This window comes from Cyclopterus lumpus, chromosome 8 (assembly GCF_009769545.1).
Source record: "Cyclopterus lumpus isolate fCycLum1 chromosome 8, fCycLum1.pri, whole genome shotgun sequence".
Taxonomy (NCBI): Eukaryota; Metazoa; Chordata; class Actinopteri; order Perciformes; family Cyclopteridae; genus Cyclopterus; species Cyclopterus lumpus.
The window spans coordinates 11,370,918-11,389,930 of NC_046973.1; the positions used below are offsets into that span (position 1 = coordinate 11,370,918).

The following is a 19,013-nucleotide window of genomic DNA, read 5'->3' on the forward strand; positions in this document are numbered from 1 at the left end:
GCACATTTGTCAGGGACTTTACAATTAAAGGGATAAGGTTAGTGTTAGTCTGGATTTTTTCTTTCTTGTTGAAATCTCATGTGTTAATACTTTCTGACTTCCTGTCTGTGGCTCTCAACTTATTGGCTCCTACTGAAGATGGAAATATTTTCTTCTTTTTTATTAAACACCTCACAAACTTATAATTCCATTATTTGTAAAGGCTTGGTGACTTCTAACCACTGGTCTCTGTAGTTTTTACTTTTGTCGGGGACTACTTTCCACATTTGGCGCTCCAGTGAGTATTAGTTCACATGTGATTGAGTCAAAATAAACTACAGTGAGGGTTGGTAACAAGGAACATGTGCAACATGTGAGGCTCACTGATATGTTTTTAATGGAGCTCTATGGCTCGGAGGTTAGCTGATGGTCTTTCTGTGAATGTGAAAATGACAACATACATTTCCTCTCATGTCCACACTGTCCCGGCCCCTTTGGTGGTAAACAAATATTATTTAGGAGTGTGAGACCATCCTAAACATTTAGCTGGATGGCACAATACACGCACACGCACACACACACACACACACACACACACACACACACTTTTATGCCAATATTGAACTTTTCACTCCACTACTTCTAATAACTTTACAGATGGATATTTTCCAGAAAGATAGGACGGACTGTTTTAAATTAGCCTAGCTGAGCTGCAGTGATTATCAATAAAATAATGTTGCTCCCTGCAGAGCAACCAGTCTCCAGTTAAGTCATTTTTACATCGACGATCATCAAAATCTCATTTCATTTGAACTCGAGGAGAAACAAAATAAAGCTTGTCTCGGTTATCTCTTTCGTTCCAACAATCTGCAACTCTAGTTTGGTCGAGATACGGCCTTCAGTTGCCGAGTTAGATGTGGAAAGAAACGGCCGCTGTATGTTTTACCCGAAGCTACCAGTCTGTATTGAAAAAAAACAGAGATTTTACCTTAAAATAAAACATGGCGTACTCACGATGTGAAATGAGTCCATCACCTATTTGAACAGGTTCTCCCGCATTTCAAAACGCTGCATATACGTGCTAGGTTTTGTGGGAAAGGGGAATCCCAAGTCAGCTATGAGCATGTGATCATACTCAGTCAGTGCACATGTTACTGAAGCCTCAAAGGAAAACTTGATTTGAGTTGGACCCATTTTCCCCCATCAGGCCACCAAACTCTCAAACCTGCCGCACTTTAGATTTGGAACTTAAACTTTCCTTCATTCGTCATTTACATACAGGATCGTACATTAAAAGGTGCCTTTTGAGATGAAGGATTCCTTATCTTCTCTGACATAAACTATATTCACTGGTTGGAATTCAAGAAAACCTTAAAACTTCTTCAATTCCCATTTACCCATTGTTTGTACCATTGATAGCCTCCAAACAATGTCATTACAATTCCTGGTTTTAGTTTCCGATCTCAGTCACAGTTCAAGTTTATAATAATAATAATAATAATAGTACATTTGATTTATATAGTGCTTTTCATAAAACTGAAAGACACTTTACCAATGTTAAAAATCCTCATAAAAGAGCAATACAATAAAAACATAGGGCACACAATCACACATGAAAAGCAGTTATGAAGGTCTACGGTACATCTTTTTTGTTTTGTTATTAAAAAAGATAAAATAAATGTTGCATCCTATGTGGTTATTTGACCTTTGGAGACTCCTAACCTGTGACCTCACCAGTGAGTGTGTGTGCGTGTGTGTGTGTGTGTGTGTGTGCGTGTGTTTGGAGAAAGAAGGGGGGGGGGGGTTAAGACGGTTCTAGCCATCTCAGGACAAGGGAAAAAAGTAGGGGGGGGGGAATAACTGAGGACATAAACTGAATCTGTAGCAGCTTTAAAGCAAGGCTGCAATGAATTATTGTGTTAATGAAAGTATATTAAGAATGTAATAATCCTTTACCATGGCAAAGAAGCTGTAAAGATCCACCCTGATGATGTGATAATCACAGTGTTCCTCTTCTTTGAAACCGGCCATGTCGGGAAATAAAGATTTTGTGTCATGACATGTCATGCTTCTGGTTCCAACGCTGGATATGATAATGAGACTAATTTGTGATTAATTGTATGGTGTAACGTTTAATCCACTGTGTCCCAGAAATGAATAGATGTGCTTTCAGGACAAATAGGCCTACATGGGGCTAAAGAAGTTCATTAATCATACTTGGAAATTATTAGAAAAAGAAGGGGAAAAAAGACTTGGCACTTTGATTGTGGGGTTAATTAGATTGTTCTAATTCGTTTATATACACACACATGAAAACATATGATTTTATAATAACATTTCTTCGTTTTTAAAGTTCCTCATGGCGAGGCCAAGGTTACTGTACGAGCAGTTTGAGGGGGTTTGGATCCATTTTGTGCACAGGAGCCATTTTCTAACCAGGCGAGCGCACCAAGAGTGCCACGTTGCCTCGTGGGCGCGTGCAGTTTGGCTACAAAGTCTAAACGGTCTCTCGCACAGGCGAAGATAACCTGACTGCGGAACCCAACTCCGGCCTTGTCGCAACTTATACCGTGCGTAAGACAGGCATACGCTGCACGCGCAGAGCGACAAAGGGGATGCACAGCCCAACTCTGCGTGCGTGGGGGGTTGGGTAGAGGCAGTCCTGTGAATCAGTAACTGCCTCCATCTTGAAAAAAACAAGTATCCATCCACACAGAGGGGCGCATGGTGATGTGTGTGTGTGTGTGTGGCGCTGTAGCCCAGCAACTGCGCCATACTGTCATTTCCTCTGTGCCCCACACAAGAAAAGAAAAACGGCTGAAACCGAAGCTGACGAACCCGTGTTACCCTCACTTATGTTTGGAAGCCATGGCGTCACTGACGATACATACACCCGCAGACATTGTCCCCGCCCGTCTCGCGAAAACAGCCCGGACTCTACAGCCGCCATATCGGATGCATTGTTTCAGCTAATGGGGCTCTGGTAACAATGTATCAAAGTGTTCCGCAGTGGAGCCCTTCGTGGCCCCTGGGCAAAATGGGGCCCTGGACCTTTTGTTTCCCGGAGGTTCACCATAGGTCACTTATGTAACATCATGACGACTTTACCACGCATCATATCTAGGCGATGGGAGCGGCACGGGGGTTGGGGGGATGCTAGGCTATAGAATTAGCAGGCGGTGCCTTGTTATTTAAATGTTCTCCCAGGTCGAAGTGAGTCAAGGCACCGTAACCACCTTGGAGCTTACACCGCTGTGCCCCGCCTCTCTGTGTAGCCGAATCTTTGCCGCAAGCGGCCGCGTCGCGTTGCATTAAAATGACCCCCCACCACCATCACGGCACACAACCTTCACCGCGCGCACGAGTACAGTACGGAATTAAAGTGAGGAAGGGTTCTCTGCTTGCGTGATTCTGCGCGCGCACGTGCTCATCTGGTGAATACCCCCTAGGGTGAGATGGGGTGTTCCCCCTTCCTCCTCTCCCGAACCTACTCCAAATAGGCCACGTGGTTTCCTCTTTGCAAACAAAAAAAGGCGAATCGAGTAGGCGTCACCCTGAGAGAGAGAGAGAGAGAGAGAGAGAGAGAGAGAGAGAGAGAGAGAGAGAGAGAGAGAGAGAGAGAGAGAGAGAGAGAGAGAGAGAGAGAGAGAGAGAGAGAGAGAGAGAGAGAGAGAGAGATTTCCCGATCTGATTCTGATCCCGCCATAGTTTCCCCCCCCACTCATCCACCATAGGCCCATCACAACCCACCTCCTCTTCGCGTTAGAGAGGCTGTAGGCTGCTGCTTTATTCGTCTGCTGGGGCCGGCTGCAAGTCTCCTCCTGCTCCACTTCAACTGGATTTACGACGATAATCAACGTTGCCATCTGTTTTTACACTTTTCTTTTTTTGTTTGCTGCAAGATAATTAACACTTTTGTATACACACTTTCCTATCTAGTGTGATTTCTACTCGCGGTTAGTGTGGCAATTTCTTGTTGCGCGTTTAGCAAATTCGAGAGAGAAACTTTTTTTTTTTGCTGGCTTCAATTTCAGTTATTCCGGGCGTTGTTTTTTTCGTGTTTTGGACTTGAAGGAAAAACAATTACCACCATGCACAAGCTATACATTGGGAATCTAGGCGACAGCGTGACTGCCGAAGACTTGGTGAAAACATTTGACGAACACAAGATCCCGTACTCCGGACAGTTTCTCATGAAAACCGGCTATGCTTTTGTGGATTGTCCGGACGACCAGTGGGCCATGAAGGCTATCGAGACGTTTTCCGGTGAGTAAATATGGACTGGTGTTCGCCTTCCACCGTCTAGTTTAATTCATTCTGAAAGGGAGCGGTGCACGCCGGTGAGCCGCGGCGTGCCCACCTTCGGCGGTGCGCCCCACACTTTGCTCTCCGTCCACCTCGGTGGCGTCAGCTCGAACACGCCGGATAAAAATACATTCACACAATTATTGTATTGACGTTAGCTTAATGGCGTCTGGTGAGCCATACGCCCGGGGGAGCCATTCAACTTTTGTAGAGGTGGAGGGTGGGGGGGGGGGTAGACCCACACGTACCGTTAGTGAGCGTAGCCTCAAGCTAAAGCCTGAGCCCGTGGCCAACGTAAAGCACGAGCCTACTTTCTAATATTGTTATTAAAAAAAATATATACAATTTTTATAATGCCCTTGATAATTAGGTATCGTGCGTTTCAGACTAGTGCGCGCATGTCATTTTAATGTCTTGCACGCGCAGCGTTGGACTGAGTGACGGTGAGGCTACTGCTGTGATATAGTATGAAGCCTCGTTGCCTCCCCTCCCCCTTTGAGCCCACTATTACAAAGATACCACCGTGTGGGCTACTCGCCGAAACCGACCTACACCCCCCCGCGGTCGATGGGTGAGCGGCTCCATCATTGTGAAAGCCTCGGTAGTGGTGAAATCGTGAGATTTACACATCAATGTAACGTAAGGAGGCAAGGTCGCCATGTCAGCAGCCCCGCTACTACTTCTTCTAGCCTCCACGAAACACCCGAACTCCCCAAGATGGCATGTTGACACGAGACAAAGCCAGTCAGAGAGAATAATTCATATTCGTATGGTTGTTGTACTGCATCTCTCAGATGTCTCAAGTAGCTCATTGTTGGACACAAATCATGTGCTTACTATACACTTCACTTGTCCCATGACTTTTTTTATTTTATTAAGTCGGCCCTTTTGATCCCTCACCCTTTTCTTTTTAGTTCCTTTTGAAAAGCCGCGGGTTTGAACGAAAAGTTAGCTATTAGCTGTCCCCCACTTTAGCTGTGTACCCTGAATGCACCACATCTCCCCAATAGGCCTCCCAAGTAGCAGTGAACAGTTAGCATGAAGGAACAGTTAGCATGAAGCCACAGTGTGAGTTTTGAATCCCCTGTTATTTCTTTTCAGGTAAAGTGGAACTTCAAGGGAAACGTATTGAGGTCGAGCACTCCGTCCCCAAGAAGCAAAGGTAAACAACATTAATTCCCCCCCCCCCTCTCTGAGACCACTGTCCTGTGTTGCGTCACCTTTGCCCAAACTATCTCTTCCATTGAGTCATAAAGTACAACCTATCATTACCGTGTGTGTGTGTGTGTGTTCACGCGCGTGCGTGTTACTGTGGAGCATCAACTTTGTCAGTCATTTCTGTGAAACTGGGCTGTGACAGCTTTTGCTGGGTTGGCTAGCTGGTGTGTTCTTCACTTCATTTGAAGGTGTTGGTTGAGCAGTGAGTGAAGCCATAGAAGGCCTTTACGATGCTTCACATAAAACTCTAAATACCCCTTAAAGGCCTTTCCTCCAGCTCCACTTCTATCTGACAGGGTTTTAAAATACACAATGTTTGTGTATCGTGTAGTATTGTCCAACAGCTTTTAAACTCTTAAGCTGGGAACTCATAGTCACTTTATTTTATTGCACGTAGTGTTTAGGTTTTTGGTCCAATTGTCAAATAATTTAAATAACTGATGTGCTACAATTCATTCTGAAGGATTTACGTGAACGCAATCTGATAATTACCCGATTTATTTGTTGTTGTTTTGGAGGGGGGGACTTGGTCAAATATATCCATCCAGCCTAAATGTCGAGGTGTTATGTGACTTAACTGGACTCCTAATTGTTTCAATAATGTTGAATAAATAAAGCAGACACCTTCTGCGGAATCTCATTTGTTTACTGCAAAAACACTGTATTTTGAGTTTCTGTGGATTTATAATTGTAATATTGTTCAATATTATTTTGAGGTGTTGTTGCTTTGCTTTTGTTGCCCGCTGTCAAGTTTCAAACTAGCCAGTGGTGCTGATTTTTGTGCATAAAAAAAAGACACTTGATTATTGTTGTGACTGATCTTAATGGACACAACGGACCTGTAGCTCAAAAGGTCCTTGGTCCAGAGGATAAACTGCACTCCATTGTGGGTCAGCTGCTCTCTGCTAAGCGCCAGACTTGACCTGCTTTAAACAGTATTATGGAATTTGCCTATAGACCGTCGTCCATGCCTGTAACCTTTGGCACAGATGCGAGGTGAGCACTGGGCACATTGGTCCATGGTCCGCCATTTGGCCTCATGTACTTGCATGCTTTTGTGTGGCCGTCTCATGCCCCCCCCCCCCCCCACAAAATAAACACCTGTAGATTTAAATCGGTTTGATTAATTGTCTTGTAATATTTTAATTGGATCAGGTTTTTTCGGAGAGAGGTGCACCCACCTCGCTCCACGGGAGTAAAAGAATATATAAGCAAGAAATGTGGCGACATGGCTGTGACTCAAACACTTCCTGACAGTGTGGTCCTTCTTGATTTTGTGTGGACACTTGACGTGAAGCGGAAATATCACTTCTGGTTGTGCTCTCCACTCATCTCCAGCGGGTGGGTAAATAATCCTGTTTGTGTCCCACATCCTCCTGGACAATAACCTTGAGGAGCCATAGTGATAAAGGTGATTTTTGTGTGTGTGAGGTGGGGGCCGTTGGCGAGCTGGGGGCCTTCCGTGGGCTCTACGACACGTGGTGCAACCACGCAGAGGAGAGTCACTCCACGTCAGGCAGCAAGGTCAAAATGACGAAGCTGTGAATGAAGCAGAACTGCTGTGTTTTTATTTTCTTCTTTTCTTTCACTGGGTTGTAGTTTCCCCGGCTGGCCCTGTCCGAGCACAGTTGGCCTTGTTAGAGTTGATGAAGCGCTTCAGTGTTGAAAAGAATGCCGCACAAGCAGGTTGTTAATGTTTTCTTTGAATTATCACGTTCAAATATTTATATCAAACTAACCGACGAGCTTCATAGTTTGAGTGAACAAGAAACGTATGCAGTTATTCAGTGAGAATGTCCTACTTGTTAAAACGGCATTAGTGGCGCGCAAACGGAGGGTTTTTGTTTTTGACACCGTGTGTGTGTGTGTGTGTGTGTGTGTGTGTGTCACACACACACATATATATATATATATATATATATATATATATATATATATATATATATATATATATATATATATATATATTCCCCCCCCATAACACTATTACAAAATAACAACCTCTTTCATATCTCTTTCATATTTCATGTGAATCCTTTCCCTTGAATCCAATTCTGAAACTATGCTCTGCTGTGTGTCGTGGTTTATGGCTCTCGTCATTATTTCCCTGATTGCTTAAATGACACCATGATGTCCAGGGTTGCCAGATCAAATTACCAGACAACTCGTGCCATAAACCTGTGTAAAACACATCATAAGTGTGACAAAGCTTCATATCGGCATCAAATAATTAAAGATAAAAAGTTGGATAAATAGGCACAACCACATTCATGACTATCCAATTCCACATGTCAATGATGATGTCAACAAAGGCCTAAAGACAGTTGAATTACATTTTTTATTTAAAAAAAATATCTCAAATGAAATGCCTGAACTCGAGTGATATTGTAAACGCACCATTGTCAAAGCCTCTGCTGAATGTTGGAAAAACCTCCCAGATTTCACCTGCGTCATCAAAAGTCAGCAGAAAACAATCTGGCAACTGCTGATATCTACGCTTGAACACCTTGAAGTTGCCCGGTACAGCTTTTCTGACATGGAACCTCAATGGAGGTGTGCATGGCGTGGGGTCAGTGCTGTAACAGGAATTTAGAGGGTTGAATTCCTACTCTCTCCCCCTCACTATAGTCCTATAGGCTGCAGGGGGAGATGCCCCCTTACAGTATTGTAGACATGCACTATGCATGTCTGCCTGAATCAAAGATGACTGCCGTAAGATGGAGACTGAGGAGTTTTTTATTTCAGGAGGCCGTCGTAATATTCCTCATGAAGTTGATTGGCTGGGTTCAGCGAGAGGAGGGGAGAAGAGTGTGTGTGTGTGTGTGTGTGTTGGGGATGGGGGTCGCTCAGAGGGAACAAGCCATCCTCCCTGGAGAGGAGAAACGTATAGAAAGGCTGCAGCGAGTGTAAACCGAAACCTCAGGCGGCAGTCACGCCCACCGAAATCCCTGAAACCCGTGCTTCTGGAGGAGAGTGACGAACTGCCTGTCTGCCACTGTGCATTTGCAGCGTGTCTTTTTTAATTTATTTTATTCAATAAAATAAAAATATCAAAGCCCCATGCAGACTGCAAAAACGCATACTGTCGAAGTAGATCAAGACACATGAAACGCAAATTTATTTAAGTGTTGGTTATTGTCGGACCAGAAATCACATTTTATTCCTGTAAATGCAAAAATATTCCGTACTAGTTTTTCGTTTAGAATTATTTTAATACATATTTCTACACCTATTTTATATCAGATTTGCTTGAATTCTTTTTCTTTTAAAAACTGCACACTATTTCTTCTCATCAGTCGCCCTGATACTCTTGTTGATAGTACGTTTGTACATGCGCTCACACCGGTGTTTGCTTGTGTGGGGCCGGGGGCAGGGCAATGTGAATAGGGATTTCACAGGGTGTTTAGCTCTACTGTGGCAAAGTTTGATCTTTTTTAATTCGAGTACAGTTATTATCGTCACCTTGCTTCCCGCTAAAATCTGCGTATTTGCTTTAGGAATGTGGGCTCCGACGCCCGCATCATGTGCAGGACTCCAGAGACTTGATAAGTTGGTCCATTGCCCACATTTACAGTTTACCTGATGTCGGCTCCAGTTCCTGTTTGCACAAGGAGCTACCAAGACTGTAGTCGTGACATTCTCATTCACAATGCTCTCAAACGACACGCCAAGCTCTACGGGACGTTGCCATAAGGCCGGATTCATACCGGCTCAACCTATATGCACACTTGTGCTATTTATCTGGCTTTGGTGTTCACGCAGCAAATCCCTTTCAAACAGAATGATTTTATTTGTACTGTGGGGTTTTGGGGTCTAACAAACTCCTAAATCATGTAATCTCACTAACAAACCAGTTAATGGGTTCATTAATACGTTTTAAAAACAACAAAGAAAATAAAAATATTTTTAGGAAAACATTTGTTGGTTTTATTTTTTTATTTACGTACGTACGTATTACCTATCATTAATATTTTGACGTGATTTTGGGGTCTATGCCAATGTTCCTGTTGGATTTCATATTTTCTCATCTCAAAACTGTCCAGCATCTAAAGCGGCCTTCTGCAAACACTCCTATTGTAACACTTCTATCGTATCACTCCATTTTTTTTGATGGACTCTAGACAGCCTGGCTTCAGCACTGCACCTGCCCGGTGAAAAGTATACAGCTATACACGTGTGATGTACAGCGGTTCATTTCATGGACGACTGGTTTAACAGTTCCGTCGTTCAATCAGAAGATCGGTGGTTTGATCCCTGCCCTAGTCGGCAGTACAGAGGTCTCTGTACTGCCCTTTTCTCACCACGCCTGACTGGTGACCTTACTCACCTGCAGCCTCTGACATAAGTGCCTGTCATTCCGTCATACAAATAAATAATAAAAAAGGAAGTGCACCGCTCCCCTTCGTCTGCTGGACAATCGGTGTGTTCCTCAAGGACACTTGTAGCAAAGCTCTTAAGTCGGACATCCACGGTTCCCTTGGTGGGTTTCAAAAACGACATGCGTTTGCCGTTATTAGCGTCGGCATTGAGATTGAAAACGCAAACATCATTGTGTCTTCGTGTGATCTGCTCTGTTGTCAAAGAGCTCCCCGCCTGTCCGAAGCAGACACCAGCATTCTGCAATTGTGTCATCATCTGTGCACTGAAATGCACCGTCTTTAGGAACAAACGCAGCAGTCAGCAGTTCCAAAAATATGTGCGTTTTTTCAAATATTTTTTTTTGTTCACTCCATTTGGAATTCGTCTTTCCATTTTGTCCTCTAAATCTCAAAGTCTCATACATGTTTAACTGTGCAGATGTTTCCTCCATGTTTGTGGCCCTTTTTTTCTTTGCAGCTCCTTTCCCCTTTCTGCACATTATATGCTAAGTGTGCTGCAACTTTGAAATGCATTCCAAATGTATCATGCATACGTGTGTGTGTGTGTGTGTGTGTGTGTGTGTGTGTGTGTGTGTGAGAGTAAGACAGACACACACACACACACACACACACACACACACACACACACACACAGAGAGAAGCAGCAGCACACCATGGTTTGTCTTCTCCTTCCTCTCATGGCCGACGAGGAGGAGGGGACGGTGGGCGGAGGGAGCGAGGGGGGTGCGACCAATCGTCGGGCAGCAGCACCTCCCTAGCTGCTGTGCTCACACACAGGCCTGCTCTGGTTCAATCTCTCTCTCTCTCTCTGTTCAAACTTTCAGAGTCTCTTGTTCCCCCCCTCTCTGGTACAGTATGTCCAGCCCACTCTCTTGTCGACGTGTTCTCTGCACCATCCTGGCCCGAGAACGAGTGGCAGCAAGGCGGGCGGATGAAGTGACGGAAACGTTTGCACGTGTCCTTGCATTGTTGACGTCTCTAGCACTATAATCTGATTAGACAGCCAGCTGTGTGTATTCCGCCGTTTGGTTATATGTCCCCCGTATTGGTTAGTTTCTGTAGCTGCAGTTGTAAGACAACTGAATAGGGGTGAAAAATACTGGGTGGATCAGCTCTCGTAGAATATCTTTTCTTTGCTGGTAATTGAGCAGTTTGTGGCCATAATGCATAACTATAGAGCTGTGCCCACTCCCTTTACCAACACCTTCCCTGACCTGTGCAGCAGCGCAATGTAGAGCGTTAGTGGAGTGACGGTTAGGCTTCAGCAGTCAATCAGATGGGTGCCTTCCTCCTGTGTCAGGGATTACATTTAGTAAAATGACATGAGGCCAATAAATAACAAACATGAACCTTTCAGTACACTGTATGGACCCTCCACTTTACTGTGCATTGGAAAATAAGCAGGGAAACACATTGTCGTAACTGAAAACTAAATGGGAGGCTGAAAGAGTCCCGCTTGTTTATGTTGTCACGGCGACAAAGCTAAAACAACAACCAGGAAGTAACCCCCTGTTATGTCTCAAAGGACACACAATCTGGAAACACAAAGAGAAGAAGACTTTGGAGAAGAGGCCCATTTCATTTTGCCGACTCGGACTTCATTGACTGATCAGTTCATTCTGCTTTGATAGTGTGATCCTTGTATTTTTATATATATATATATATATATATATATATATATATATATATATATATATATATATATATATATATATAATGTGTGTGTGTGTGTGTGTATATGTATATGGAGGATTATTTTTTTTTAACTTGATAGAAATGTTGAGGAGGTTCTAGACTAAATAAAAAATGCTGTTTGAATACATCACCTTGGGCTGTGGTGACTCAAAAACAATAAATAACATATTTATTGATAATGAGTCTATTTGTTGTTTTTCCTTAACACTGTACTGTAGTCAAAGTACTAGATTATACATTAAACTATTATTTACTTAATTACATTCATTTAACAGATGTAGTTAATTTAAGAATAGAAATGTTCATACAAAACATTTAATTGATTATAATGCTTTGTAAAAGATGAACACAGTATGAAGCACTGTTAATGCAATAATAATGATGATAATGATGTGTTGTAGTTCAACTACAAATGGAATTTAGGTCTTTTACTGGTTAACTTTTTTCTGACTGACTGAACGCTGTGCATCTATTTCTTCCAATATCTCTTCTGATTGGTCTCATGAGAACCACTGTGCTGTCGATTTGATGAAGTTGCATTGGGGGAAACGTAGGATCCAGTTGTTTTGGTGCTTGACGCGTCACTAATGGTCCTGGATATCTCTGCTGCTACATGTTGACTATTGTGTGGATTTTATTCAAATTTTTTCTGTCTCCTATGAGTTTCCCAGCTTTAATCAGCGATGGATGGCAATGGAAAATAAATTCAGATGCATTAATTACAATGTAATATGTTTCCTTTTTATTTATTTTAAATAACCTAAAAGGAACATCAGCATGGCCACAAAGAAAAACGGGGAAAAAGCAGATAATCCAACTTAATCATAGACAACGTTGAGGGAATAACACAACGACAAAGGCTCTTTATCCCAGAGCCAAAGTAAGACAAAGAGAGGGGAGTGGGGGAGAAAAAATTACAACACAGAGGAGAAAGTGAAGGAGAGAAGAGGCACGGAGGCTCTATGTAGGTTAAGGGGTAAGGGAGTCCTGTCTCTTTAAGAAGCCCCCACTCCTCACCCCCATCTCTCTGATTGTTTCTTCTCTCCATTTCAAACCATCTGTCCTCTCTCTCTCTCTCTCTCTCTCTCTCTCTCTCTCTCTCTCTCTCTCTCTCTCTCTCTCTCTCTCTGTCTGTGTGTGTTTTCTGCTTTCTTTTTTTTCTCCTCTGCTTTGGCTGTCTTTTGCTCACTAAAAATGTAACTTGCACACACACACATCTGGATACACGGGTGTGTGTGCGTGTATAAAGCGTGTGAATTTCTGTCATACGTGTTAGAAAAGTGTCCCGCTTTTTAGTTTTCATCTTTTGATTATTTAAAGGGACAGTTCACCCCAAAAGCCATATTTTTTATTTTCTTACCTTTGGTGTTGTTAATTGATCTTGAGTTGTGGCGTGAGTTACCTAGTTTGGGAGATGTACACCGTAGAGATGTCTTTCTTTTCTCCCGTTTAAACTCTGTTTATAAGATCAAATATTGTGTTTCTGTAGCTATTGAAACTCTTTCTTTCAAAACAGGACTTTTATCAGTCCGTATCTTTAATATTCAGTGGTACAATTTAGTCTCGAAATGACTCAAAAATAAAAAGATGTCTAATTCGGAAATAATAGTGTTTTTGTTGTTTCTTGGTTTAGCAATAAAAATGACAACGAAATCGTAAACTACACATCAGTGAATGTAAATAAATAGTGTGCATTTCAGGAGAACATGGGGGTGAGAACATGATCCCTCACTGACTTCCCAACCGAGAATGTGTGTTTTAAAAATCGTAGTGAAAGTCATAGGAGTTGTTCCATAAAGTGTGAGCGTCTCTTTTAAAATGGTTTCTGATGCTGAAAAGGTGTTTGCCTCCCATCCTTTTAATGCGACTGGTCTGACTCTTCCAGAGCCCCACCTGAACAACTCCAAACAGATACCTGGTCTGACAGTGCTTAAGGGTTATTATTATAAACAAACACTACAATGAAAATAAGCTGCAACAAAGATTGTTGGAAAATTAAACTTCAAAGAAAACTAAAACTATTCTGGACCAATATTGCCTTGTTTAAAATATGTTTAATACATAGCAAACGCAACGAACTAAAACTAAAGCCTCTTCACGTGCATCACGGTAATCGGCATTAAAGGAGCAGGGAGGATTCGGTCAGAAGTGTGAACCAATAGGATATCAGTCCGGAAGAGGAACCAGCGGGATTGGATAGGATGAGCGGGGAGGGTGGGATTGTTGACCGTTTCATTGGTCGGGAGTTTTCAATTTCATGCTTTGAAAAAAAAAAAAGTAGTGAGATTTAAGGGAAGTTGCTGTGTTTGAGGTTTTGGGTGCGGTCGAATAGTCAAATGACCTAAATACATTATCACACTAACAATGTCTCATATCCCTTTTATGTTATGGTTTATACGCAGATTAGATTATAATCTGATCATAAGAATATGCAGACAATAGTTTATGAAACCACACAACTCGGTGTGACCTAGAAGAACTTGATACTGTTTTATTGTAATGTGACAAAATAGTTGATTCAAAAGATGATAATCAAAAACATGACTCGTCCAGTTTAACACTTGGGCCACTTAGATACTTCCGGGCCATTTCACTCGGTCGGGAACCTTCCTGACCAAAAAGGACTATTCGACCGCAGCCGTTAACTGTTCTGGACTTGGGTTCCTCACTGTTTGAGTCCTGAGTGAGACACGGTTCCACATAGAGCACATTTATACAGACTCTGGTTCCCCAGCTACAGGCACATTGTTTACTTTGAGACAAAGCAGGCTTGTTGGAGAAGCAGACTGTAGAGGAGAAGGAGCGAGTGTTACTTGTGTGACTCGTCCAACACGGCAGACGGAACCGTTTCATCGCTGGATTTTATATATATATATATATTTTCCTGTAGAGGGGTAAAAACAATGGAACTAGTCGTCTTTTGATGAGATGATTTCATATCGTTTTTGCCTCTTGACATGGAATATATTTTTTTTAAATCGAATTATTACAATCCTTGATAATTAAAACGTGTTGTTTTAGTTGCTCTGTATTTGTAATTAAAATGTAGCTTTCTTTTAAAATCACCTGCTGTGTCCTTCCCCTCTTCACTGTTTTCTTCCTTCCTTTTTCTTAGTTTTTAATTACCTTTCACCATTCACCTTTGTTTTGCACCGTGGACCTAATTTCTTGAAATATTTTCGCCAGTAATGAGAAAGAAATGGGAGATTAAGGAGCCTATAGAGATCCCATGGTTTTGATTGTCCAGAAGGCATTCCACATCGGGCTCCGATTGGCTAGGAATAGCGATGTATGTGCGTGCGTGTGTGGCCTTCCAGCAGTTTCCAGCTAAAGTTGTATTTAACACGAGGTGGAGAAGGTTAGTGTGTGTTCATGCGTTTGTGTATAAAACAAATAGCTGTTGGAGTATTAATATATAAATGTTGGGTTAAATATTTATATAATATCAGTATTTTCTAGATACCTTTCTCATTCAGAATGCATTTGGTTTTAGAATTAATTTGCGAGTTTCAAACAACACCAAACATATATATATATATATATGTATATATATATATATATATATATATATATATATAAAATCAATGAAATTGAATGATATTTATTTAACGAAATCTACATCCGTTGACTTTAACATACCAAATAAAACGTGATAAGGAAATTGGGCTTTCATGACTCCATCTCAAGAATTAGAAATGTGGCCCGTTGACATCCATCTTTGCAAGGTAATGCATGTCAACCCATAAAATACACCATACAAAAGAATAAAGCAGAAACCTTAAGACTTAAGTTTCTGTTCTTTCCTCAAGAACCCTGCTGTGAAACCAATTTGATAGTCCTTTGTTTAAAATAAAATGATCTGTCAAATAAATAATACAAATGTAGCTTTGTACTTTCATTATGTTGGGGGTCTCAGACACAGATAAAAACAGAAAAATAACAACGGTCCAAAGCAGAGTGTGGGTCAAGCTGCAAAAAATAAATGAAAGTTGCCTCCTTCAATTCCCATAATGCAACTCAGTAGCGTGTTTCGTTAGACGCTCCGCGCAAAGTGTATGCCCACGTCTTCCTAACTCCCCCCATAAGAACGTGCTGAGGAAAAGGAGCCCAGAGCGAGCAAGGGACGGCAGCCTCTGTTTAACCCGAGGGGGCAAAAAACAGTCCGTTAATCAAGTGGAAATGACAAAACAAACAACGTCATCTAATCTCACAAATGCACAAATATGAGTTGATAAGTGGTCGGACTGCGTCACTGTATGTTGTTGCTTTGAAGCCCGAACATCCGTTTAGAGTGATTGATCACAGAGCTCCTGCAGGACATAAAAATATCTATCTATCTATATACATGTGTGTGTATGTATGTATGTATATACATATCGATCTCTCTGTGTATATATGTATGTGTGTGTATATATATCTCTGTCTCTGTATGTATATGTGTATATATATATATATATATATATATGTGTGTGTATGTATATGTGTGTATGTATATGTATGTATGTATATATATATATATATATATATATATATATATATATATATATATATATATATATACACACACACGAGAACTTCCAGGATTATCATATACATATATATATATATCTGATACATACATACACATCTGATACATACATACACACACATATATGTATATGTGTGTGTGTATATATCTCACAAAAACAAAGTGGATCTTTTGCCTGGTGGCTAAAATGACTCCAAATTGCCACTTTGTTCAGATGGCGCTGTAGGATGATGCGTGTTTCTGGAATTACAGTTTGAATATCCCCTTATAGAATCAACACAAGTGGTGAGGTCAGCGTGTTTCTTGTAGGAGAACGAAATGTGAGTCTCTGGAATGTAGCTCTAGGGTTAAGTTTGACAGACTGGACACTCTATATTTAGACACAAAGATGTGTTTTTATTCCAAAAATGAAAATGGGAGTGCTTTGGAGGCCGGTGTTCTTGGATGACTCACCAATGGAGTCCGCCTGCTCCAACATGGTTTCACCGTGACTGTCTGTCCGTCGGCACGATTCAACTGCGGAGAGTCTGCCTGAGCACACGGTTCAGATTACAAGAAGGGAGGCGAAGAGCAAAATGTGTTATCCACTGAGAGGAGGACAAGGGGGGAAAAATGGTTTATTCAGTCGTGAGACCACTTTTTAAAATGTCTTGGTAAATATAAGGTATGTGGCTCTGTTCAGGAGTTAGTTTAGTCTCTAAATCCAAGAGCCACGTTTGGAAATGACATGCAGTCGCTGCAGAGGAAAGAGATCCGTTCAGCAGGTGCAGAATGCACTAACACGCGCCTTGTGCTATGCATGTATGGAGTTCATTGAGAAAGAAGAGGTGGACTAGGAGAGCTGGATGATTAGTGTTGCCGTGTCCTTACAGTAGGGTGTTTAGGTAGTTTAATTTGGTTTTCTAGAGGCTAAATGTCTTCTTTCTGCTCTGGCTGGTACACATCTTGTCGAGAGATATTTATTTGGGCTCCTCCTGCTCTGTGTGATCACCTACATGCAATAATACAGGATATTAAATGCAGTCAAATTCACATTTCAGTTTTTCTCATATACATTAGCTGCTGTTGGCTAAAGCCAGCTGATGTTAGCTTATGGTGGCTAATGTATGCTAGTGTCAGTTGATATTAGCTAGTGTTGGCTTATGTCGCTGATGACGGTTTGAAAAAGAGAATATATAAGTAACAGATGTAAACTGGCAATGGGAAAAGACTATATCCCTTATCATTAGCGGGTTTCCGTGTTTAAACAAACCGGCTCTTGTGTGCTAATTGTGGTGAAAAAAGGGAGTCTGTCACTTTAAGACAGAGAAGCTTGAACCCTGCCCACTCTCACACCTCCGCACATTTGGCCAATGGCTGCGTAAAGCAGGGGCCACACACTGAGGCCCTTAATGTATAAAACCTGTTGTAATCTGTGGCACATTTGAGCAGCCATGTTTCACTTCCCGCCTTCTCAATAGTTTCTTTACTGGTGAATGCTTTTCCCTCCATGCTCCCTACACTGGGATTCTCAAAGAGTTAAAATGGAGGCGATGCCTGCTGGTCACATGTCTGAAACACAGGCATGGGCACACGCACAAACAGACGTGCGTGCGCAAAGACACACATGAGCTGCAAAGGGAAAGAAAAAGGAGAGAGCAAGAGAGAAGAGTCCCCTCCCCCAGCACTGTGATGTTATACCTCCCTCATTCCGAAGTGGGTGTGTGCAAGCCGGGGGTGTGCCATATCACATCCACTGCACTCGCTCACGTGGTCTGGAGGTGTGTGTGTGTGTGTGTGTGTGTGTGTGTGTGTGTGTGTGTGTGTGTGTGTGTGTGTGTGTGTGTGTGTGTGTGTGTGTGTGTGTGTGTGTGTGTGTGTGTGTGTGTGTGTGTGTGTGTGTGTGTGTGTGTGTGTGTGTGTGTGTGTGTGTGTGTGTGTGTGTGTGTGTGTGTGTGTGTGTGTGTGTGTGTGTGTGTGTGTGTGTGTGTGTGTGTGTGTGTGTGTGTGTGTGTGTGTGTGTGTGTGTGTGTGTGTGTGTGTGTGTGTGTGTGTGTGTGTGTGTGTGTGTGTGTGTGTGTGTGTGTGTGTGTGTGTGTGTGTGTGTGTGTGTGTGTGTGTGTGTGTGTGTGTGTGTGTGTGTGTGTGTGTGTGTGTGTGTGTGTGTGTGTGTGTGTGTGTGTGTGTGTGTGTGTGTGTGTGTGTGTGTGTGTGTGTGTGTGTGTGTGTGTGGTGATGCAGGGTGGGAGCTTTGTGTGTCTGACAGTTTGACTACGAGACCAAACAAAAGAAACCTCAAAGGACTTGTTCTAACAGCTGGATTCAGTATTTTGGGAGGGAGAGAAACGCAACTCCATCTACTCCCCGAGATGATTGACAGCTAGAAATGTATTTTTAGGGCCGCAGAGTTCCCGATCGACAACACGACTGCATGTTCACTGTTTGCAAACCCAGAAGCAGCGTTTCAGCAGCATTTCGACAATGAAGCTTTAGGAAGTGAAACATGTTCCGAGTGCATTGACAACTGTGTTGTAGGAGAAAGCCCCCCCGGTTCCTCTTGCTGCTGAAAATAGCACTTCCTGTCACCGGTTTTAAATGTCCTTTTGATAAGGAGAAATTAACTTATTACTAACATTTCTTTGTTCTTGTTTGAATTGAATTGTGAGATTTTTATTTATTTACTTATCACCTCTAAAAAAAAAGTGTTTTTTCAAATGAATTCACACATTTTTGGAGTCTGTGATCATTGTTATTTTAATTGCATTATTTTCTTACACATTAGCTTGTTTAAATAATTGAAAATAATAGATTTTCTACAAAGTCCTCATTATTTGTTAATGAATAATGAGGTACGAGTTAAGTTTTCACTCCGTTTAATAATTAAACTGTCAATTTAATACAAAAACCTGGGTTTGCAAAGAAAACTCTTC

The 19,013-nt window shown here is 42.1% G+C and overlaps 1 protein-coding gene across 1 annotated transcript in view; it reads left to right on the forward strand.

Annotated features, from left to right (window-relative positions):
* Window positions 1-3,699: 3,699 nt before the first annotated feature.
* Window positions 3,700-19,013, forward strand: part of igf2bp1 (insulin-like growth factor 2 mRNA binding protein 1) — a 42,618-nt gene continuing 27,304 nt past the window's right edge. The window contains exons 1-2 of the mRNA XM_034539159.1: window positions 3,700-4,245; window positions 5,386-5,446. Coding sequence (XP_034395050.1) covers window positions 4,071-4,245; window positions 5,386-5,446 — 236 coding nt within the window. The 5' untranslated portion in view covers window positions 3,700-4,070. The remainder of the gene's footprint in view (window positions 4,246-5,385; window positions 5,447-19,013) is intronic.